Source organism: Molothrus ater, chromosome 1, assembly GCF_012460135.2.
Source record: "Molothrus ater isolate BHLD 08-10-18 breed brown headed cowbird chromosome 1, BPBGC_Mater_1.1, whole genome shotgun sequence".
NCBI lineage: Eukaryota > Metazoa > Chordata > Aves > Passeriformes > Icteridae > Molothrus > Molothrus ater.
The window spans coordinates 110,254,980-110,280,218 of record NC_050478.2 but is presented as its reverse complement, the minus strand read 5'-3'; the positions used below and the strand labels follow the sequence as shown (position 1 = coordinate 110,280,218).

Here is a 25,239-nt window from a genome sequence, read left to right as displayed (position 1 = left end):
TTAGGTTGGATATTAGGAAAAGGCTCTTTACCCAGAGGGTGTTGGGGTACTGGAACAGGCTCCCCATGGAAGTGGTCACAGCAACAAGCCTGACAGAGCTCAAGAAGCATTTGGAAAATACACTTGGTGTGATTCTTGGGACTGTCCTGTGCAGGGTGAGAAGCTTGACTGGATGATCCTCATGGGTCCCTTCCAACTCAGGACATTCTTTGTTTCTATGATTTGAACAATGTCTACATACTTATTCCCTCTGACCCCAAATCAAAACAAATAAAATCCTTGATAAAATGCATCTACCATAACTGCCAACTTGCTCCAACTTCTTTTACAGGCATTTTTAATACAGCCTGTATTAAAGGCTATATATAGCCTCATTGCTACTGAAATAGGATTTAAACTAATATGCAAGCTGAAATAAATTTAAATTGTAATTATAACTCATGATACAATTTATCTTTTCCCAAGGGGAAAAAAAAGCAATGACCCTCTTCTTCCACTTCGTCAAAAATCTAGCTGGAGTAGGGACAGCATGAACATCAGAAGAATTGGTCTTGACTTCTTCCATTCTGGGACATCTTTCCTAAGGCTTTCTGTTCCATGGGCTCCAATAGCTGCCTGATATCAATCACAACACTTGAAAATGAAAAAAAGATCAGAAAACACATCCCAACAAGCTCCTAACTTGTCCCTGAACTTTTCTTGAACACATTAGACTAACCAAGGTTGAGACAGAAGTCATTTATTTATAATAAACACTTGCACACAAAAACCCAGAAAACCTCAACTCCCTTAACTAATGGTTTCTAAAAATGCTTATTCAAAGTGACACATGCATGACAAGTTTTGGCTGAGTACGATTTAAGGAGGAGGAGTTATACCACCCAGAAAAATGGTGTTTATGACAGAAATGACAAAGAATCATTCATCATGGCGTTTTTCTATGTGAAGCAGTAATAAAGCCTAAATGAAACTGCACTTCATTAGTAATTTATTTCACAGATCACTATATATACACAAATAGCATAACTCTATTACATTTTTATAGTGCCATTTATTACAGTACTTCACATACTCTATCCACATGGCAAGACAGAAATGCAGCCTTCTCTGGGGAAGACAACAGCAGCCAACTGCAGAGCAGCACACAGGGAGGAAACAATTCTGAGCCAGAAGAGCAAAATAAAAATTTTCAGATGAATCAAGGAAAGACCAATATAAAACAATAAAACTGAACCCCAAGAGATGTGTAGCTAACTCAAAGAATAGTATAGCTTGCCTGATGTCCCATTTGATTTAGAAAGTAGAAATAAAAGAGGAAAACTGAATACTCTTGCTTTGTTCAGTCAGAGTGACCAACAGCAGAGACTCCCACCAGAACTCCCTGGCTAAAATTCTGTATCCTTTTATTTGATCCTTGAGCACTACACTGGCATATTCCACTTGCCACAGGAAGGAAAAGATCATCAGTTCAATTGCTTTCATCAGTCTGTATCTGGGATGCCACACTTCAGGCATAGCTGAGGACACATTCTCAGACATCAAGAAAAGAGATGCATTCCTTTCTCTGCCAAGACTTCTGCAAAGTGAGGGTTCAGGGCTATTCCACTCTCCACCTGAACATAATTTTCCAACTTTCACACTTAGAGGCCAGATATTTCCATTAAACTTCCAGAGATGACAGGTGACTCCTGCCTTCCAAATGCAGGTGAAAACCTGGGATGTTACACAAACCCACAGAAGGCTGTGAGAAGATGACAGACAGAAGGACACCTGCAAATGTCTCATCACAACATTTGCTTGTGAACTAACAGCGTCCAATTATGCAGTGTTGGGCCTCTGAAATAATATTATATGCATTATGTGAATGGTTTTTGAAATAAAAGTGAAAAAATGCACTGCTTTTAACTAGTGAGGCATGTTTAAATTCAAAAAATATTCTCTTGATTTTCTTGCCAAAAAATTCTGCTGTAAGAACACTGATAAGAAGGTAAGTGGCTTGTCAGTAGTAGATATTCCATTTTAAAAATAAATTTTAAAGCAAAAAACTTCTAAATAAAGACCCCATACTTGAAATGTAATTTATGAACATTGGGTCTTTGATGGTTGGAGAGAAAACATGATTTTACCTGGTACATTCTTTTAATCTTTTCTGATGAATTAACTAGAAAGAGAACAAAAAAATCAAAACTATCAGAAAAATATTTGCTGGGCACTAAGTTAAAATCTGTTTGAAATCAGGGAAAAAAAACTTTTCTTAAGACTTGTCAATACTGACTTTGACTGCATTGTGGGAGCTTGAGAATAAGTACATTTATATTGTTTCTTCTATGGATCTTGTTCTGATGTTTTTTCTCAAGCATTCTGTTATTAAATACAGAATTGTGGTCCACAACATACAGTATCTAATTTGATAAGAAGCTGAGTAAATGTACATTAATACAGTTTTTTTTCCTTTTTTTGTGTCACATTGCACTTCTTCTCCCTGCTTTAGTGGTAGACTACTAATAGTTTAAAACCTGCAATACTGAAATGAAATACTGATTTAAGATGCAGGTTTTAATTACTCATTTAAGTGATCTGCATTCTCTAGTACATTATAAGAGGGATACTGACCATCTGCAAAAAATATAATGCCCTATTTGTGTAAGTTAATGAGTCTGAATTAAGTGCATGAGTATTCCCCATTGAAACTGGTAAGACTGTTTGAATCCCTAAGTGAGGCAAGTGAGTAAATGGAAACTCTTATCTATTTTAACTACTAGACATGATAGAAAGACTTTTTTTTTTCCTCTCTCTAAGAAACCCTGCAATCTGACCAACAAATGCAGGAAGGACCAGACACTGTAGGAAAGATCACAAAACTGAAATTTTATTTCCAGCCTGTTCCTCTCCAAATCATTCTCTCAATAGATCTGAGCACACAGCCATAAGCTCTGGAGAAGATATTCCTTATAAAAGGTGTGAATATGTGGATTCAGTGCAGTGGAGCTGAGAGAGCTTATGTAGGCTTGTGCAGAAGATGAAGAGCAGGAGAACAAATATTGACTAATTGACCTAATGTTGACCTGGACATTGCTGGCAGAGCACCAAGAAAGATCACAGGTGAAAAGAGACTCAAAATAAAGAAAGTCTTGAGAATGAGAAGTTTATCTTCAACACCATAGGTAGAAAAGCTAATTAAATAATTCGGCAGGTTTGAAAGATTTGCTGCTCAGTTTCCATTCAGACAAATCAGGGACCTGCGGAATTTTCAGGAAGCAAAGAAGCTTTGCTTCCTGAAAAGGAGGAGCTGGTTTTCACAGACAAACTTTATGGTCATTCTACATCTAACACTTTTACCTAAGGAAGTATGGAGATTTTCTAATTCTTTCCTGGAACGATTCCCAGTCAGTCAAATCAGCCTATGCAAACACACTGTAAAAAAGTCTCATTAAAAATAGAAATAGTTTATGATGTTACTTACCTGCCTGTCTACTTCTGGAAGCAAAAGCAGGAGGTATTGTTGAAAATGCTGAGGTAAAGAAGCAAAGGTGTGTTTATTTATTAAAGCCCTCAGGTTAGTGTTCACTAGAATAGATCCCGGTGTTTCTATGTCAATATCCTCAGCTTTGGTCCATTTCAAATGTCCTGGAGTAAATAAACAGAAATAACTTTAAACATAAATAAAGGAAGAGAGTAGGAACAAATCTTCTTTTAAAGTTTTTAGCTTTTACTGTATAATACAATAAGCTCTAGAGAAATGGTACTCTGAGAAGGGTAACACAGCCTTTTCTAGGTGTCTTAACAGCTTTTATATTTGTATAATTATAAAAGATATTTTATATTTGTCTCTTGAAGATAAAGTATTTTTATTTTATAATAAAGAGACAAAATGCATTTGTCTCTTGACCTCTTATGTTCCAGTAAACCTCACAGATGACATATTCTTACTTCCAGCTCGAGACCAACTCAACAGCCACAGAAAATAATCCTGTCATGTCATCAACAATAATTATACAAGCACCTATTTTCAAGGAAAAGGCTGCTTGATGAGGCTGATGTGAATCAATAATTATGGACAGCTTCTCTTTTGCCATCAGCAGTGCCCTATGGCCTACAGAACTTGTCCCATTGCACCTGCTAAAACCTGTGTGAATAGAGAGTGATCAAAGAGATGAGAATATTTAATATGTTAATGCTTGAAAACATTAAAAACAAAAACCAGAAGAATTTTTCAGAATTTTCCTAAGAACTAAGATCTAAAATGATCAAAACACAGAAGGCAGCAGCAGGAATTGTGAGATTAGTAAACAAGGTATGAGAGGGACGATAGAAACACAGGAGTAAGATAAAGGCTCAGCAGAAGGAAAGGGAAGTAAACACATGGCTCATGCACAGCACTACAGAATAATATCTTCTTACTTTACACAGTGGACAGAAAGGCTATCATAAACTCTTGCACAGCAAGAAATATATCTGTTAAGATACTGAGAAAAGAAAGCTTTCTACCACCAAGAACAAGGAGATGCTGAATTAAATCCATAGGGAGATATTACAGTCTCCATCAAAATATTTTCAGAATATGTTAGACAAATACCTGTCAATAATGACAGATGCATATCTGACTTTGACCTATGATGAACAAATTAGATGACCACTGGAGATCCTGTCTGGTCTGATTTTGTTAGTATTTCTAGGATAATATTTAGAAAATACTTTTTAAAGTTTCCTAAAGAGCTATCTGCTTCAAGGTATATATTCTGCTACAATCATTTCTTTCCTCTAAGTCTTAACATATCAAAGTCCAGGTGGCTGGAAAAACTCAAAAGCTTCTAACCCCTCCCAGGAAACTTCTTCAGGTTTCAGTTTGTTGTACTTTCAAATATTTCAAAAATGGTGTAAGAGGGGTCTGAACTATATAAAACACGAACTCCATCAGAAACCCTAAAAAAGTGATTAAAAGATTATTCCACTGCTATGATGAATGATAGCTTTGGCATTTACATAGGACCTTCTCAACAACAATTAAAATGACACGTTAAGAAGATTAAATATATTTTAAAAATGAAAAAATTTGGGCATACTGACTATTAGGAATGTCTCAAATGCTACAAGCTACTTAACAGTAACCACAATAGAAGGAATGCAACCATGCTTTGGATTTCTTAGAGGACCTATTGTGGTCTCTTCCCTGAAAGTCTGTAACTACAAAATATAAATATGCAAGAAAATAAAGATTTGTAAATTCTAAAAGCTCTACTTCAGTCACAGCCTCCTGTAAACATCCTTGTAATTTTATTTTATTTTTCAGCAGCTGATAGTAACTGAATGAGACAAGAAATACTTTGCACTCAGCACAGGATAACCTTTTCCAAAACATATTTCTAACATACTCAATTTCAGTACAGCTAAGACTCCATTACTAACAAATGAATGCCCTGTTATACAGGACAATTGCATGGAAGAAATGTCCATTTTCATGAATGCATCACAATAAACTATCCTCACCATCTGTTCCACCCACTAAATATAAATGTAAAAAGAACACAGTCCCTGAGCATAACACAAGTTGTATGATGTACTGAATTTTAATGCATGTATGTATATTCTCTTTTTTAATCAATACAAAATATATATCCCCATCTTGTAAGTGACTTCAAATTAGAGTAACATTTTCCCCAGCTAGAGCTTCATATCCTATGGGAAGGCATACACACAGAGATAATCCAAACTGAAATAAGATACATGACTGCAAAATCAGTAACATCCTTCAGTAGAAGATACTCTCATAGCATTAAAAGCCCAAGACAAAGAGTCAAATCTACTTTTCTGACTTATTTGGCCTTCAAATCTACAATTTCTGATTTATTTGGCCTTTTATCACTTGCAGAATACTATAGGTGCTTTATCAGCTTCTGGAAGAAATGTGTGTATTGCTTCTGTGTATGCAGCAACTGTGGATGCCCACCACAGTTCTACTTAAAAAAAAAACAAAACCTCAAAATCTGTTCAGAAAAACAACAAATTCTCTCTCCTGCACCCTTCCTATGGCTAATTTAGGTTCTGTATAGCAGGTCCCAAGTGTGTAGTAAGATTTAGTGAAGTATTTGGGAGCAGCATGGAAGTATGACACTACTGCATCACTAATCATAGCTCTGAGAAGAGTTTATGACAAAACATGTGCCAGTGTTTTTTATGTTGTTTTCCACAGAGAAAGACATTTTGAACCCTTATACAGTTCAAGGGTATCACTGTCCAAATCAGAAATAGAAGCTGTAAGACAAGAGGGAAACTCAGGCTAGCAGCCTTGGAAAATAAGAGTTTACTCCTCAACACAGAGAATTAACCATAAGGAGATGGCAGCACCATAGGTCTACATCAAGATACGAAAATGAAAACAGAAAAAGGACAGAAATCACACAGTTGGCAGAATCTGGAAAAAAAAGTAATCTTATTAAATCAGAGCTCAGAAAATCTACCAAACACAACGTGTCGTGAATGTTGGGCAGATCAGCAGAGTTTCAGACAGTCAAACAATATCTGGACCTGAATTGTGCACTACACAGGACCCTGGACCTGTTCTCAAAGCTGCTCTACAACTGCATTTCTAGCATCCCAAGAAATGCTGTGTCATGAGAGAAATATTTCAACAGTACAAGAACAGAAACCCTTAAACCTTATACAAAGTTCCCCGCACTTCATGTGTGGTGTCCCAAAAGGCCAGTAGATTTATTTTCCAAAATCCACCAAAAAACCCCTAATGAATTCATTTGATATCATGAGCCAACAGTTGATGTCATAACTGAAGATAGGGAGGAATATATACTTGAAATTATGCATCTCAGTTAAAATGTAGAGAAAAATGACAGGAAATCATCTAACATTGAATATAACTTTACATAGCAAAAGCTGTAACACTGAGGGAGTATTGTCTATTTTGAATAATGATGTTGGATCAACACAGAGAACTAGCTATCCACATGGGACTGATTGATAATCTGCAGAAAAATCATGTATGAAACCAAGGTACACTTTCATGGGAGGCTGTGATACAATAAGGCTTATAGGTTACACTGCCAGGAACTGGCAATAGCACAACAACTCTCCTATGGCATTTAGGAAGTAAAGTGCCTTGGAGCTATTTTACAGGATCATTTATATATAAAAATAGGACTAGGCTGGATGATTAATAAAGAACAATCTTATCCCCACAAAGACAGACATAAAATAACTTCTAGGATTTAGCACTACAAAAAGCTTGTTTGTTATCTTTTCCAACATGGCCACATTGCAAAATACTTCTCTAAATGATTCAGCATTCTAATGAATGCAAGAAGTACTTTGTAAAGATAAAGAAACAGTTATGTCATTCTTTGACTTCACTTAAGCAGAGACAAGAGTCTTAGTGAACACTACATTTTGTGCTCCCTAGGGAACTTTTCCAATTAAATTTCATGCAGAGCAGGAAAATCTGCCTATGACATGGAGATTTGGAATTTACTCTTAGCATCTCTTCAGAGAAAATTCTTTGTTAATTACAGAACGTGATCCATGAACCTCACTAAAAAACCCACAGAAAATAAAATCAGAAACTATATCTACCCCCTCAAGAGATGTAGCTTCAAAATAGTTACAGATCCAGCTGAAGAACTAAATCAACCAAAGAAGAGCCAACCAAAACCTTTATGCCAAATCTCTATATGACGTGCAATAATGAAAATGAAGAATAGAGAATGTTAACTTCTAATTGGGCAAGCACGTAAGCAAATATGCTACTATCTCTGGGAATAAATGCACATTAGGCAAGCAAATTCACCATGAAGAAAGAATATCTGCTACACACTGCCCCCAACCCCCAAAAAATCACTAAATAACAATCAGAATCTACTTGCTAAATCACCTCTCTGCCTGCAATTGCTTAGGTCTGTCAAACTTTAAAAAGCAACCACTGAGGATGAAAAAAAAACTGACCATGGATTTTCCAGGCAGACAGAAAGATGTCTTCTTGAGAAAGGATCAGCTGCTGAGTTTGAAAAAGGGACAGGTAAACAGAAAAATAAAACTTTCCAAGAGAACACAGAGTTTAGAAAAATATCAGTATTACAAGTAAGATATTTATTTTACTCCTACTCACCTAAACCAGATTTTTTTAATCTCTTTAAATGCTGGCTTGTTTGCTTTCCAGTTGGAGACTTTTGCCCATGTTTCATCTCTTTATCAGAACCATCTGCTTCGCCATTTTTAGATTCCGATCCTTTGGAAAAAGTAAAATCCCTCAAATATGATGCTTTTGCACTTTTACTAACAATCCCCTCAGCACCCCCTACACCATAAACAAAACAAAAATAGATTTTAAAAAAATTGACATTTTCTTGCTGAAAGGCAATATACTTTTCTGGTCACAATACAATTCCTCCTCATCAGAGGAATTGGAAGTAAAAGCTCAATAAATCAATTAAGTGCTGAAAACTAAAGTTTACTGAACACTGCAGTCAATAAAAATGTTCAGTGATCTAATAAAAATAACATAGTTCTATAATGCCCAGGAGATATTTTCAAAAATATTTTAACCTTAAGTTAAAAGTTATAGGGCAGTAAAGCAACCTAAGGCTGAAAAAAAGATAATTTCTTTTTGAAGAAACATTTAAAGAAAAGATATGTTTGGAAATACAATTGTCAATTTGTGTTAAACATAGACACAGAAATCTCTTAAAATGAAGTAACTTAATCACCAGAGCTAAAGGTCAAGGTTATGCTGCAGTGATAAGCACGGTATAAGAAGAAAAGCTAACAAAAGGATTTGAGTATTGCAATGCAGAACTGAGACACAAATTCACATTCACGGAGAAGCCTTTCCCCCCCTCCTCTTTTTATGGCATTGAATACCAGCATGTGGTCCTCCATTAGAGCTCCAGAGCCAAACAAAATGTTACTTTGCATTCCTTTAAAGCTGCTGCTATTACCAATTGTCATTTTACTGTGTGCCTTCAGCTCTTTATTAAAGAAAAATCTCCATCCTTGAGACACGAGTCTTGATAAAGAAATAAAGATGTTAAACAAAGCCACCCAGTGGAAATAGTATTTCAGCAATTCCAAAATCTGTATGCTACACATCTGATTCAGAGGAAGGCTCTGTGACCAGAGCTGATCTTGCAAACGGTCCTTTAGCTATTTACCTGAAGGTGAATCCGACTGCTCATCGGACACCTTTAATGGTGTCAAAACAACACGAGGAACAGTCTTGTTTACCATCATTGAGACTCCATTTCTTCTTTTCTGCTGTTGTCTCAAAGCCTACAAAAACGATAACAAAACATATAACTGTAGCAAAAAATAATGCTTATAAGTGAATTACACATGACATTTCTCTACCATTAAACTGAATCCCTTACAATAAGCATAATTTACACAGCTACTGACTTGCCAGACTTCACACTCGTCCTCTTTATGTCATTTTCTTTTAAAATACAAAATCAGGCTTTTTCTCCTTTTTTTTTAATAGAGAAAGAAGATGCACCTTAGATCATTTTCCAATCCATTTTGACAACAAAGAAGCACGTAACTGTTTGCTCTACCTTAACAGCACAACATGATAACCCATGAAATGTGAAACTAAGACTTCCAAAAAAAAAAAGTAAACCCAAAATGTTTCAAAACCAGAATAAAAATATATATGCCTGCACATCTCTCGCAGGTGCATCCTCTCCAGTATACTGCTCAGTCAATCAAGTTAACACAGAGTGTCATCAGTATGTACAGCATGTAAGGACTACAGTATTGATGCACTCACTCAGCCGTGAGTAGTGCTGCACAAAATCACTGAACATGGCAGGAATCATTTATTTTCGTGAAGGGAATCAGTCCTAATCTTGGAAACCTTGCAGCATTTGGCTTCTGTCTGTTTGACTTTGGGCATTAACCTTCAGAACACGAACATGATGGTGTTCTGGCAAATCTGGGGGAAAATGATACAGGAATAAATCTCTACAAATGGTAGTGCTTTGTGTTTCATAAATGTATCAAATACAGGGCTGATAATGTAATAGAAAATATCTACCGATTAGGTATAGCAAATACCCATCAGACTGCTTTATATGGAAAATTATATATCATTCAAAAGGTCTTAAAACATAAAAATATGAATACCTGCCAATTAATACATCTGCAAGCATTAAAATTCTGGAATTAATCAGAATGGGCTGGGCTTAATACAGACTTCTTCTAGCCTCCTGTCTATTTTTCTCCATTCTTACTGTGCACTCTATTTTTACAATTGTGATTTGTGTTATGAACTTGAGGGATTTATTAAAGTAATACCATATCAACAAGGTACATATTTGATATGAATTATCCCTATAGGTTTATGAGCATGAATGACTTATGCCTGGTAAGGTTTAAGTCTGTAACTTTAATGGATTGTAATACCTTTCCAAATTGTTCACATAGCTAAATAAGAGGAAAAAAAACCCTCTGAGAAGAAAGAAATCGATATTGGTCTATTCCTCTAAATAACACTCTACACAACATAAAATACACCAGGCCACATAGAAGCTATTTCATGGATTAGCCCATTTTATTGTACATCTGAAAGAACACGTAAGCACTGTGCAATAAAAATCAAATTAGAACACTTGAAATCAAACAAAGAGAGGAAGCTGGTCAGATCTACACTGAACCAAAGAAGCAGCAGAAAGCCATAAAGAACAGCTATTACTTCAAACATTTTTGAGACAGAAATTTCATATTGGTATCAAGCAAGCACAGCCAGACTTGTGGACAGAAAATTCTAAAGTGTTAACATTTCTCCAAAATTCCTCAAAATGACCCTGCAAACCTAAGTGGCAAATCAGGTGATCCTTAATTAACAGTAATACCACGGAGACAGTGGGAAACAGTTCATTAAAAATTAACTGAAAAGACTGGCAATGTCTGCACCACCAATACACCAATATAACACAACTTCATATCATGGTGCCCCACAGCCTGATTTGCCTCATGTCATCCTCATTTTCTCCACCAAGGCAAATGGTTAGAGCCCAAACAATGCTCCATGTTGCCTCCTGCCTCCTCCTGACTTTCCAAGACAATTTCCACCCTCACCAAGGTTTCACAGTCTTGTGGCCAGCATCCATATGGAAACACCATTTTAATGATTTATACAGTTACTGTGACAAAGGCAGATTCTTTGTCAAGCCTCACAGTTGATTTTCAATGCTTAGACTGAACTCCCATGAAACAGAGAAAGGAACCAGCAGTGTATCCACCACCAGTGACAGGCACAGAGTGTTCGTACACCTCAGCTGACACGTGCTGCTGGATTGAGGGCAGCGGTACCCAATATTTGTCAGGAGCACCACTTACCTTCTTTTCTGTTACTGGCAGGGCCCCCTGTGGTCCTTAAGCACATATTTATGCAACTGATCTGGCATTTACAAGAAGCACAGGCCAACTCATGCCCATGGAGCACTAATGCAAGATTCTCCCTGGACAATCAGATGAGGAAATACAGCTGGGAGCAGACAAAGGTACCAGAACTATTTACTTCGAGGCATAGCACACTTCTCTAGCTACAGCCTAAGCACCTCTATATATGAGGGTCAAGCAAAAACCTAAAAGACACCATTTCCCTTTGACAAACATTTGTTTTTCAGGGTTTCTTCTTCCCTAACATGCATTGATTCACTGCCAGTCCCTTCCCCAGCTCCTCCAGTTTCACAGCGCAAGGAACTGATCACCAAAAAGGGCCCAAGTGAAGTCTGAAAATCAAGCTGACAGAAAAGCCACACACACCTAAAGGACAGTTTGTAGAACAAAAACAAAAAAAAAAAAACCCAAAAAACCCCAAAAACCAACAAAAACAAACAAACAAACAAACAAACAAAAAACACCAAAAAAAACCCCCCAACCCCAAAATCCCCCCCCAAAACCCAACTCCCCACAATATGGATGTTAAATCCAAGTAAAACTTTTAACACAAAATTAACGAATTACCAGTGAATAACCCTGTGTACAGAGAATAGGCACATAACCTTCCCCATGCCTCTCTGTCTTTTCATTTGTCAAATGAAAGATACAAGACAGGGGAAGAGGGTACAAAGATAACAAGTAAACAATCTAACATATGATTCGCAGGGTAAAGAGATGGCTGAGATTCTGCACAGACATTCTTGTTGTGATATGCCCAGCTAATCGCAAAAATTTTGTGCTAATTTCTCCCCTGAATTTGAAGCTGCAGGATCTGAAATTTTTGGGCAGACAAGTCTTTGCAAGACAACCCAGCAGCAGGAGAAACCGCTGACTGACACCCAGCTTCAAGGGAAGCCAAACACCAGAAGGAGTTAAGTGTAAAAGAAGGACAATCTCTGTAGTCTCCACTGAGGACAAATATAAAACTTCTCTATACCTAGCCTGAGGGCCATTCATTTTAGAATACAAGACTACTGTAGGATAAGACAAGAAGCTTGTAACCCAAGATTAATTCTACTTAGCTGGGAAGTCAATGAGATTACTCCAAGTGAAACATGCACCAAATGCCTGCTATATTGAGCTTTTAGTGCGCCAAGCTAATTTAGTGCTTTCCTAGTCACCACGGCCAAATAAATCAAATTTATAACTAGCACTGAAGAAAATGAGAAATGTTGTAACTTATTCCACAGAAAAATGGTTCCAGATATCACTGTAGATACGGAAACAGTAACTAACACATACTACATTGTCATCTTTCACAGACACAGCCTTTTCCATCTCATGCATATTTAGAGATATATAACCTCCTAGCTGGACTTCCTACAGAACTGCAAGAAACAGATGATGATTTTACCAAATGGTAAGGTGTCATTTTCACTATGGTAAATTAGAAAAAAACACATGTAGTGCATATGATAGCTTAAATAAAGAATATTTTTCTTTAATGAGATGCTATGTTTACATTTCAAATGCATTCAATCACTTCATGCTAAATGCTTGAGTTAAAAAAGCTGCATGTTTTAAATACCTAGAACTTATCACTGTCATAGTATTCTGTAAGACATTACTACCATCCTATTTGTACAACAAATAAATTTTAAAAAATGAAAGGAAATGAAAGTTCATGTAATATACAAGTTAAAACATTACAAGCTCTCTTAAAATTACCACCAAAACATAATACTTACATCCAGCCTTTCACAAGCAGATTTGCAAAGGACATCTGTGAATCTCTCGCACATAATGAGTATGGAGAATTCCCAGTATTCCCATTCATAAAAATGAACCTGTGACCATCTGTTGAATAATACTGCCATGGTCATTATACAGTGCTTGGCATAATTATTTGGTTTAATGAAGTTATTTTTATTGCCAAAATCTTTAAGTAAACTATCAATCCAATTTCATCCAAAGAATTCAAAATAAAATAAAAAGATGAAAATTAAGAAAACATAAACTCTGAAGATAGATGGCAAAAGAAAAACACCATGAAATTAACAGTGAACTTCTAATTCCAAGTGTTTTTTTTTAAATAAAGAGTTGACAAGAGCAAGGTTCCTTCTGCTTTTCAGAGAGTTTCTATCCCTACTGGAGTATAGCAGTATTTTGGAGGTTTCATGAATGCCATTATATGCTCTTAAGAATAGTAATTTCATGTTTAGTTGACCTTAACACAGGAAGGACTTCTTCACCCATGTGACACAATGTTTGACTGTCTTCAGTAAAAACTCAAAGTCATCTTTCAAGCAGGAATGAAAGGAAACAATATAAACTAAAACGTTAACTGGAGATGGGAGCAAAATACCTCCCCAAAAGAGCACCAGAAGCAAACTGTCATCCTCTGTGCTCTGATTTTACTGCTGCTCGGCAATTTTCTTTGTTATTTTTCTTTCCCACATCTTTTAAACTCAGAATGAAAAAATGGAGCACACAGATAAACCATTAATGCAGAAAACCACTTTCATTTGAGCTTAAATGCGTGACACGCTGAGAATGTTAAAAATTAAGTCATTATCAACAAAGACATGTAACACTTGGTTGCATTAAGCAACATCGTCCCAGATTTCTACTTGTTCCATAAATGTCAAGTCTACATTCTGAAACTCATGTAATGAAACATAACCTTTGAAATTTCACACATTATGGATCAGAAATGCAAAGCTATGGAATGCCTCCATTCTGCCATGTGAAAACACCGGCTATGATACACTGAGCAAAGTCTCTTGCACAAAATAAGTAACAACTCTACATCATGGTTATGGATCCCAAATTGACAAAGGAGAAACAGACTTATGGTTTATCACTGATTCACTTAACACCACCACCAAATCCAGTCTTTGTCTTCTCTGTCACCCTCATTTTGTTTAGTAAAATTAAGAGCCTTTAATTCCCACATCTCAGTTAAATTAAAATTTCTCAGTGGCAACCTGTTTCACAGACAGACAGAGCAGTTAAACTAAAACAGTAAGCACCACAAATCATGAATAGTAAACCCATTATTATTTCCTAGATGCCACTAATTCTTATATTAAACATAAACAAAGCACTCAGTCATAAGCATGCAACCATAAGATTACAACACAATAAAGATGTCCTATGGAAACAACTACAAAGCACAAAATGCCATTTCCAAAGCAAATTAATTTACTTCCAACCATACTAGTACACTAAACATGTTCATGTGATGCCAAGAGTACACAGTTGGTCATCTGGAGATGAAAAGTAGTGTCAGAATCAGCAGGATGGAAGTTTGGAAACCTGGGGTTTATTTTGAAACAATTGCTAACACCTTCTCAAATAAGCATCTATTCTTGTCCCATGCCATTCTCCTACCTTGTGATAGTTACATCTGTATTTGGAATAAAAAATAATTTGTTCATTAGGTTTCAGTAGGGCTCAGGGGCTTTCAGTAGAGCTTTCTGTAGGACTACAGTACACATTAACACTGAACATTTACCTGTGTGCTAACCAACACTGAAGTGCTTGGACCTTTGTGGGGCAGAACAAGGAGATTTATCTGTTCACATGTGTCTGTACACCTGCAAGCTAGCACTACTTTCTATGGGATTACAACAATGCAGTCACAGCTACAGTTGCTGCAGATCACGACAGACTGCAGAGTAATGCTTTTGGTGCTTTCCCAACCACAGAAAAAAGGACAAAAAACACATGTGATCTGTTCAATGTCTGTTTTGACTTGCATGTGAATGGGAATGATGATAGCATATGCATCAACGCAGTGAAAGCTTTATAACAAAGAGAAGAATTGGGGTTTTTTTAATGTTTTGTGTAGTATTAAATTAACAACATCCATCAGCTGAAAAGTGTTTTATGGGGAAATGAGTTCTTTGGCACAACAAAGCACATGTAGGTAAGGAAACAGTTTGTAGAAAGCAGTTTAAAAACAAATTAAAACAAAGATAGCAGTGTCAATACAAAATCTTAAAACAGTAATCAACACTTTCCATGATGTGTTGATTTTCAAGCACCCTCTGCACAGGGGCCAAAGCATACAGCAGAGGCTTAATGGCTAGACTCTGCAGATCAAAAATCTTCTCATATTACCACTCAGAGAATTTACATTGCACCAATGTAAGCAGTGTAATGTCTTTCTGCCTGACATCCTGTTTCAGCCTGGGTACTCTTGCTTGCCCACACATCCTGAGCACACAGACTTCTGGGGACCTACCCAACAGCTCCTGGAACACCATTTGCAGATAACTGCTTGTCAACATTTTGTAGGAGGCTTTCTAGAGCTCTGAAGAGTTGTGAGCTGTTCCAAATCCTGCCTTTCCCTGAAAAGACCAACACTTTCTAGGATGCACTTCAAAATCAAGGCATGATTCATTGACACCTGGATATAATTTCATGTTACAAACTATTCAAATCAAAAGCTGTTCCTTTCACATGGCCCAAAAGAAGATACTTAGATATTCACTGTCACTACAAGGAAAAATCACATAACTCCAATGGAAAAGCTTAACTGGGACTCCAGTCTCTAGTGATTTTATTTTCATTAATACAACAGCAATGACCAATCCATCTGAAATAGTTCCCCAGGCTACTTAAGGGACAGGCTACTTACAGAAACACATGACAGATAAATGCAATGCTTAGAACTAGGCTGCTATCTTCAGCTTGACTACCTGAGACTTGGAAAAAGCCACTGCATCTACAGAACAGAAGAGAACACTTTCAACCTATATTTGGGAAGAAGATTTCACTATGTTGCAGTGGCAGGTTTAAACAAAGGTAATGCTCATGCCAGGACATATTTTAAATGAGGGATATTGTCCGACATGGAGCTAGAGGGGCAACTACACTTCAACACCTAAAAGTGCTTTAAAATTCTTTAGTTATTTCTCAGAATAAGAAGTTCTCTAAAATACATTTATTAAAACAGAAAAGGTGCAGGAACCTGCCGTGCAAACACCCCTAGAGGAGAAACAAGCAGAATGCTCCAGCAACTGGGAGGCACTTATAACAAAAGCAGTAAAAAGCAGGGATTGTGTGGATTCCTGTCCCTTTCTTTCCATCACAGGGAAGGACTGAGGACCACGGGGATGACCCAGAAGAAAGTCTCACAAACATTGTCTTGGGTCTTACCAAAGCACTGTGTTGAGCAGCTGGTGTGTGCTGCCCATGCATAGGGACCTTTAGAGGGACATACCGTGCAGCCAGCCTTCGGGCAATGCATGTACTCCCTGAACAGCTTCTGCTGGAACTCTTGCTCTCCCAGCTTCTTTTCCCCCTTATGCAGTCTCCCTGCCATAGCTTCTCTGTCCTCTTCCCTAGACTTGTCTTGGCAATCAGATAATCAGTTTAGTTTATCATCTTCAAACTTCCATTTTCCGGAATGAATATTGTAAACTCCAGTGTCCCTTCCCATGTCTCTCTAGAAGTCAAAAAGCAACATGTTTTCCTTCTTTTCCATTTGTTGTCAGGAAAATTTGTCAAGAATCATCACTTATGTTGCCAGACATCTGATCAAATTCTTCAGCTAGGAAGCCAGAATTCTCCAACTGTGGCATTGGTACATTTGTTGCATCTGAAATGAAACATAAGAAGGTGGTTAGGAGAAACACTGAGCAACTGCACCAAACTCTCTATAACGAGGAATTCAGTACAAAAAATACCTCTCAGTTCACAGTGGATTTTCAGAGCCTTTCAGGAAGACACCCTGCATTTAAATTCTAAGTGATTAGGACAAAATCATAATGATCTCTTCTGTCACCTTTGCTTCTTTGGGGTGAGGAAGGGAAAGCAGGGCAGGCAAATGTATCAGGCTTATATTAGAGGTTGTGAGGGAGCAGTTGCTCAAATGAGTCAAACGAGAGACACCACAGACAGACTCATACTGGATTACTTCCTATGGACAGCAAAATGCTTCAAGATAACCTGCATCTGGCTGTAGTCAAGGAAAGAAGTCCTAACAGAATGAGTGCGGAGGGAGTAAGACTGGTGAGTTTGCTCTTCTCCCAAAGAAAGGTAAGCAGTGTGAGCTGAAGACAGGAAAGCAAATTCACACCACCCTCATGGGAGATCAGGATTTTACCTTCAGTGTCAACCTAGACACTTGGACACCTGTGTCCAAAAAAAAAAAAAGAAAAATGAAACAAACATATCTTGATAAACCAGTTATATGAATTTGGGTAAATCAGGGCTAAATTACAGTGTTAACCATCTTGAAATTTAGTCTCTTGTAGGTTGGTTTCTAAATAAGAATTACATTGTGGTAGAAATGTCAGCCTGAAATATTATTTGGAGCTGGACACATCTAATGTCTTACAATTAAGAAGCAATATATGAGCTAAACCCTAACTTCCCCATTGCTCTATTACTGCTTGGGGCGTGACAGCATCCACAGGAAAAAAAAGGGTGTGGAGTTGCCATTTCTATCATAAGAATAAATCCTACAAATGGGTGCTTTCCTTCTCATTAAAAAACTGCATCTACCCACTTTATGAACTATATAGTGGCACATATATGAACCCAGCCACCAAGCATGCAGACAAAGCCCAAAGTTAAGGAAAACAAAACAAACCATGGCAGTGACATACCTTGTGTTGATTCCCTTATTTCCTGAGCTTCTCTCCTCCCAAACCCACTTGGCTGCTGTCTCTGGAGTTTCTGTCTCTACAAAGAGATCTGGATGCCCAGCACAGTCTCAGACATGTCCTGGTTCTGTATTCAGATCCTGAGTCTGAATGGAGTATCCTTCTCTTCTCCCAACAGAAAATTTATGGGTACCCTTCTTGGTGCTGATTCCAAAGTGCCAAAAGGGAGGCAGGATTTTCTTCCATGTCTGGGAGGTCTACTATCATCCCAGACACCATTAGAGCGCATCTTCAAGTTCTTTCTCCTCTCTTGGTACTGACCCAGGCACCACCTGGTACACTGACGGGCAAGGTGCTCTTACACTTGGCTATCAGAGTCCAACAGACACTAACACCACCTCAATGTCCTGGATATTCACACATTCTCAGTGTTACCTATGTGAGGCCAGTTTGCAGGTATGATCCTTTCTTCTGAGAAATGTTCCAAGAACATCTTGATAGATAAAGATAAATCTGTATACAGCGAAGACTTCCACAAAAAAGTATCACCTCAAGTCAATGGAACAGAAACTGGACCAGACAGAAGCATGTAGATACTATGCCATGACTTGATGTCCATACTGGAGTTAGCCTTGTCCAGAGCAAGAATAATGCACACAGTAGTGTGACCATGTACCACTGCTAGCAGATGCAGGAGTAGTTCAGTACTTTCCCAGGAAGAGGTCCTTACATGCCAAAACTCTCGAGTGTGAAAATGAGGTAAATCAGTATGGAACTGATCAGTACTGATAGGAAATCAGCGTGCCATAAGCCTTCTTTTCAAAGGTACAAGATCAGCAACAGCTGGGCACACATGCCCAAGCACTTCCAACAGCTCAAGGGAAACAGAAATCTGTAAAATCTGCCATCAGAAAGCCAAGCATAAAAGGCAGCTCTACACCGTAGGCTCTTGTCTATACCCTCATGAACAGGAACTTGTTTGTGGGATATCACACTCAGACCAAAGTGTAAGCATTTTACAAGAGAAAACTGAAACTCTGTCAGAAATCAAAGGGAAGTACGAAACACACTCAGTGGTAAAACACTCAAAATCTCTTTCCCAACAAGGACACCATGGAAGGTGGTGAAGCTAGAAAGTTTCCAGACCAAAATGGCAGCCCAGCCTTTGAAAGGTGAGGACACAAGGGCTGATCTTTGACACAGAGCTTATGAAAATCCACTGCAACTGCAAACCTCCTTAGTCCCTGCAAAACACCCCGAATCCACTGCTACCTGAGAGAAGTCAAAACCAAGAGCCAGGGCCCAAAAATTCCATTTCCTCCATGCTCCTTGCAGAGCTCAAGAAAGGCAGCATTGTGAATAATTTGATTCATGAGAACATCCTGAAATGTGGGCTGTTACAAGCCAAACAGGAGATTGCAACCTAAACCCAGGAATATATCTCCAGAATTCATTTAAAAAAGCAAATCATATGTAAATCCAGCACATAATAATTTAAAGAGAATTACATATGAGCAGTTAATAAGTAGATAAACAGTAGTGAAAATCTTCTATTTCCAGCTCAAATCTTCAAGCAGAACTGCACATTATCAACTTCCCTCTCACTTTATTTTTAGCGGTTACAAAACAAATACATACAAGATCAAAGTAATGTGAAGAACACACTGGTTTTAAATAAATTGAGTAGGAAACTGAAAACTGACTTGTAGGTTTTCATTCTTTGAAGACTGTTTTGCAGGAGATAAAAAGCAACAGCTAAGGAAGACCCCATTACAGTATATTATACACAGTATATATACATTTATATATTATAAGCACTTGCTGAGAGTATGATGATGGCTTATCCTCTGTTATTTTAGCATGGAATCAGGAAGTTTGTGTTGCTTGTAAGAGTGTTACATAGTGTGTCTAAAAGTTTCTTCTGTATTCAAAGGCCTGACAGGTTCTTAGTATGAATTTTAGGTACTATGCATCCATAAAAGTAATTGAAAGATTGGAAAGCAAAAGAATAAATTTCTAACAGCAATTTTATAAATAGAATCACTGTTAAGGTTTATTCACCTCTACGACAATACCAAAACAAACCTGCAATGTATATATATGGCAGTAGCCAACATCTGAAATTTTAAGAGAAAGCAAAGCAAAAAATTACTATTCTACTATACAAATGCCCATTTGTCTCACATTGTACATAGAGAAAACATTTTGCTGATAGCTGTAATGCTACTCTCATACTCTGAAGTACAGGATCTAATTACCATCAACTTAATTAAAACTAATTTCTTTTTATCGATTACTTAACTTTCTGATGTTGCTTTAACCCTATTGCCTTAGGGAAGGTTTTCAAAGATTCACATCAATGCTATGACTTTTTATATTAATTAAGCTATTCTGATTAATTTGCCCTTTTAAAATTATTCTCAATGCTACATATCTGCTAAATGACAAATGGTAGAGTTTAAACAATTACAGAAGTTCAAACATTTGTGGCTTTGCTCTTTTTATTCCCTTCTTTCCCCTTTGCCTACTCCCTCCACCCCTAGGGAAGTTCACAGATCCCAAAAGATCTGTAAAGAAGACTTTCCAAGAAGTGTAAATTTTTCACAACTATCCTAATGGTTAGTGAGCTGTTTTGTGCCCACTGCTCAATTTTCCTGAACAAATACGTGTAAGACCCCAATCTAATAATCCTTTTCAGTCCTCAAAGCCTCTAAATACAACATAACCTTATGTGAATGATAAACATCTACTAATTTTATTGGATTTAAACTCAGCCTGCATGAAAAACTAAAGTGTTTAGAGGAGATGTGCACAGGCTTTGCTTACCTTAAGCCTAAACAAAGAACTCAGCAATAAACTACCCCATGAAATACATGATCTTCATTAATCATAACTAGGAGAGCAGTTGTGAGAAAAATTACAACATCACCTCATTATCCTAACACTTTAGAAAAGTCTCAACTCCAAATGGAGAAGAGGTCATGATAGAGGTTTTTTGAATTCTAGCTTTTTAGTTTTCATTTTTCATTTTTCTGGCTGTAAGCTGAATTAATTTGGCAATGCTGGAAAATAATTTTCACATTATTATGCTTTCAGCTAATAGGTGACTTTGAATAATCAGCTGCTTTTGCAAGCTTTAATACTTATCATGGAACCTAAATCACCCAAAACCTAAGTTTTTTTAAAAAATAACCCAACCCCACTTTTATACCCTGTAGTAGCAAATTCAGTATGAAAAAAAATTAGTTAGCAGATCATAAAGAAAAACTGAACAAGTACACCTAGAGTGTTTCCTATCTGCAGCACTTCTTTCAAAGTTTTTTAAAAGTTATTATCGACCTCATAAAATTTTCAACACAAATGCTTACATAGGAAAAGCAGGGGTGTGATAATATAAAGAATTCTGCTTACTTGAAATTGACTTTAAGTGCTTACTGCACTTAAAACCCCTTCAAACTCATGACAAATAGGATTGCACCCTCGCTAAAAACATAGCAAAACCCCCAACAAAACGCCACTAAACATAACACTAAAAATCCTTAAGAGACTCTTTAAATTCTGCTGACATCCCACTCACAGAGGAATGACAGAGACGCTAAAGGGAAGCCAACTGATGATCAGTCAATACAAGCTTACCTGTTTAAGTGCTTTCTTTGTGTGCTGCTGGAAGGAAGATACTAGCTTGCTTTGCACCGGTGCATTAGTAAGGCTTGAATCACGATTGGAAGACATTTCCTCAGATGTCTGCTTTGGGCAAACTTTATAAAAAGAAATAAAAAATCAGAATACTGTTACGGGGGTTACCTTCCCTATTTCTTGGAGAGTCATAAGGATGGAAAAATAAACCAACACAAGCAAATGCCTCAAAACCAAAAAGCTTGCTGTAGAAAATTCAGCTGATCTTGAGGTCCACATTAGCTGAAAATCCAGCCATATTCTAAGAAAATGCACTGCTTCACTAATATTTGTACCACATCATACCCTTTCTATGCAGTTCAGGAGACCTTGCATATTTTGCCTTTCAGGTCCTGAAAGGTAACTGAAATAGTTTAACAGATTTCACACAGAAACTAGATAAAAACTACCTTCCTCATCAACACATTTTAATGGATTATAAGATATCCAAATGAGCATTTATATAAGAGACACTGATGACCCCTGGATCTAAAAAGATTCATACATATGTAACTTCATACCAGATTGTAATGCCTTCTTAGGAGCCAGACTCACCTACTTTACAAGTACCTCTTGGTAAAGCTAAGAACACACTTTGCTGTTTAATGGGTAGACTGGAATATCCTGCAAGATGAATTCTGGTCTCTCAGGTAATACATGCTGCTATACTTGTCAGGTAATACATGCTGCTGTACTTGTCAGCCTTCTAAATAATACATGCTTTAATTAACAAATACTACAGTACTTGCATTAAACAGCCTCTTGAATAAATGTTGCATGCAACACAGAAAAAAGTCTCTTGGTTAAGAATAAATGAAAATATGAATTTTTTTTTAACAGCTTTATTAAACAGATATGAAAGCTGTGAGAATAGCGGGAGGATCCTATTAGTCTTGGTGGTCAGCAGACTCAACTGAAAGGGTTGTAGAAACCTTTCCACTCTTAATGCCTTGCATTACTATTACTCTCACTAGTAACCTAAGAGTGCCCAGCTAAACCAGCATTAGCATGGATCCAGAAATGAAGCAGATTTTCTTCCATTCTACTCTGCTGACTCAGTCCAAGTCTGCCTTCCAGCAGCATTCAAAGCTGGTTTGTGTGTTGACATACCTTCTCTATAATGTTTTGCAGCAGTAAATGTTTACCCAAGATTTGCCATACTTTGCACACCACCAGAATAGTCTGAATACACTCAAAGAGGCTGCACAGATGTGCCAGAAATAATGTAGCCCAGTGTTAATCTATTTTCTCTGCTCATCCTTCAGTGGGATGAGCAGACACCTGAAGTAGCTAAGTCCTGTGCCTTTAGCAATGTTTCTGAGGAGAAACATTGTAATGTTCTTTGATTTGTGTTTGTAAGCCAAAAAGACACAGACAGTTTAGCTATCAATAAGTAATGGCCATCACAAGATGCATATGATATTAAACCTTTTTTTGCACTGAAAGAAAAAGTAATTAAAACTTACCTCAGTAAGAGAAAATACACTATATGGCACTGCTGTTATGCCAAGATAACTCTCATATTAGATTAGAATTTTTCATTACCAGGTAAGAGAAATGCTATTTTATCACAAGATTTATAACTGATTTTTGTCCTTTTTTTTTCCTTATACTTGCAGGGTTTGTCAAAATACACAAAGAAGGTGCAACACAAAACAGGTTCTGAGTTTACAGAATCACCTGGTTTGGATCAATCTTTTCCACATGATTAGCAAAGCTTACTATCAAATAAGACAACGTAAAAGAGCTGCAAAGTGTCAGCAGAAAACAAACAATAGCTGGTTTATATAATCCAAATCACTGCAACAGCTAAGCTCCTGAAACAAAGAACACCTACATAAAAATAAAAATGTGACATTTCAAATTGCTCAGATTTTGTCTTCTCCTTCAAAGAAACTTTTTTTCACTGTCAAAGAGTAATTGAGAGTCAAAGAATTGAAGAAGAAACCCCAGAAATAGCATGTGCACACAAACCCCAAAGTTAACAAGAGGAGAAGAGAACACATTCAAAAATCCCTAAAGAATGGAAACTGGTAAATTTAAGCGCCCCTCCTGAAACAGGAGAGATACAACGTGACCTGTCATGATAAACCTACTCCTGTTGCCCCAGATTCACTGCAACTCCTATTACCTTCTTGTTGAAATGGGAAATTCAGATTTTCATAAAGGTGATCTAGGATATTATCCAGGAGTCTCCCCTACTTATTTTGGTGATAAAGCTCATCCTCAAGAGGTTTGACAACTATCTGATGATGCTCAACACCACAACCAAAAACATCAAAGTCATGATATAACAGGAATAAAAATAAGCATAGCTCTGTATTAATTTTTTACTTTCATTAATTTCTCTTTTAACAATAAACCTGGAGTTGTGACAGAATTTATATTTATATATAAATATAAATATAAATATAAATATAAATATAAATATAAATATAAATATAAATATAAATATACTTTTAATTCCTATAATTACTTCAGTTTTGCATAAAATAATTTTGGTGTATTGGTTTATTTTGCCTCTGTTCCTTTGAATCTTTTAAAACAAAGCTAAACCAAGAAACAGGGGCTGTTCTAGTGAGTGAAACAACTGGAACTGAAACCCACTGAAACAATAACTTTCCATCACTGCAATCTCTCCTACAGATACAGAAAGAATACCTCACTTCAGGCTGTGTTCTTTAGTGCAACCCAAAACTAGTTTGTTCAGAGTTTTGAAAAAAATCCTGAGGTTTTTCCTGTAGTTCATGATTAAAGAAATACATACATGAGGTTGAAATACGCTGCTTAAAATATTTTAAATGACACTGTGATTAGAGAAACTCAACCTAATTTATTTATAAGAAATTATACTTCATTCATAAAACTTACTCTGTACATTCTATTTTTTTTCAGATACCTTGTAGCTTAAAATAGCAAGATAGTAGGAAACTATTTTAAATGTCACTTTTTATGTTTTAATTAAATTTCCATTTCCATTTAAAACCAGCTTGATAGAAAACATGGCTATGAACCTAACCCTCTAGTAAGTAAGAGATGCCATTGCCTATTTTCCAAAAGCAGAAGACACAAGCATTAAAAATCTAAATACATTGTGTTAAATTATACAATTGCTTAATAACTTATAGAGTCTACTGATTTTATTAGCAAAAAATAATACTAAAATTGACATACAAGTTTATTTAGAAGATAATCAAGATATTGTTAAAAACAATAATTGTTTTTTCTGTATGAAATTAAATACAAATATGAGACACTGAATAAATTTAATCTTTAAAACATCTTCTGCTACTTAGCAATTTAAATCAATCTGTGCCAAAGCGTGACTGCATTAAAATGCATGTGACCACATGAAATTGTCATTATTTCTTAATTTCTATGGATAAAGTCCAACTGTTTTTCTCTGAATGGGTCAGACATAAAGAAAGGGAAAAATATGACAGAAAGATACATAAGTGAAGTCACCATTGAGGATCCTAGTGAAAAACCGAACGCCTTAAGAACAAAACAGACATTTTTCCTATGGAAACCAAAGATCACAGTAAAAGAAAAACAAATTTAA

The 25,239-nt window shown here is 36.7% G+C and overlaps 1 protein-coding gene across 3 annotated transcripts in view; it reads right to left on the bottom strand.

Moving 5' to 3' along the window:
- Window positions 1-25,239, bottom strand: part of ASXL3 (ASXL transcriptional regulator 3) — a 126,969-nt gene that overhangs the window by 36,886 nt on the left and 64,844 nt on the right. Inside the window, exons 1-5 of one of the 3 annotated variants that reach the window (XM_036404815.1) lie at window positions 18,006-18,786; window positions 16,616-16,993; window positions 9,156-9,273; window positions 8,114-8,233; window positions 3,464-3,627 (exon numbers count right to left, since the gene is read on the bottom strand). In XM_036404815.1, coding sequence (XP_036260708.1) covers window positions 3,464-3,627; window positions 8,114-8,233; window positions 9,156-9,273; window positions 16,616-16,717 — 504 coding nt within the window. In that variant the 5' untranslated portion in view covers window positions 16,718-16,993; window positions 18,006-18,786. Of the gene's footprint in view, window positions 1-3,463; window positions 3,628-8,113; window positions 8,234-9,155; window positions 9,274-16,615; window positions 17,342-18,005; window positions 18,787-21,638; window positions 21,761-25,239 lie in introns of those variants that run through there. The other 2 variants (XM_036404805.1, XM_036404825.1) reach the window with 2 other exon arrangements.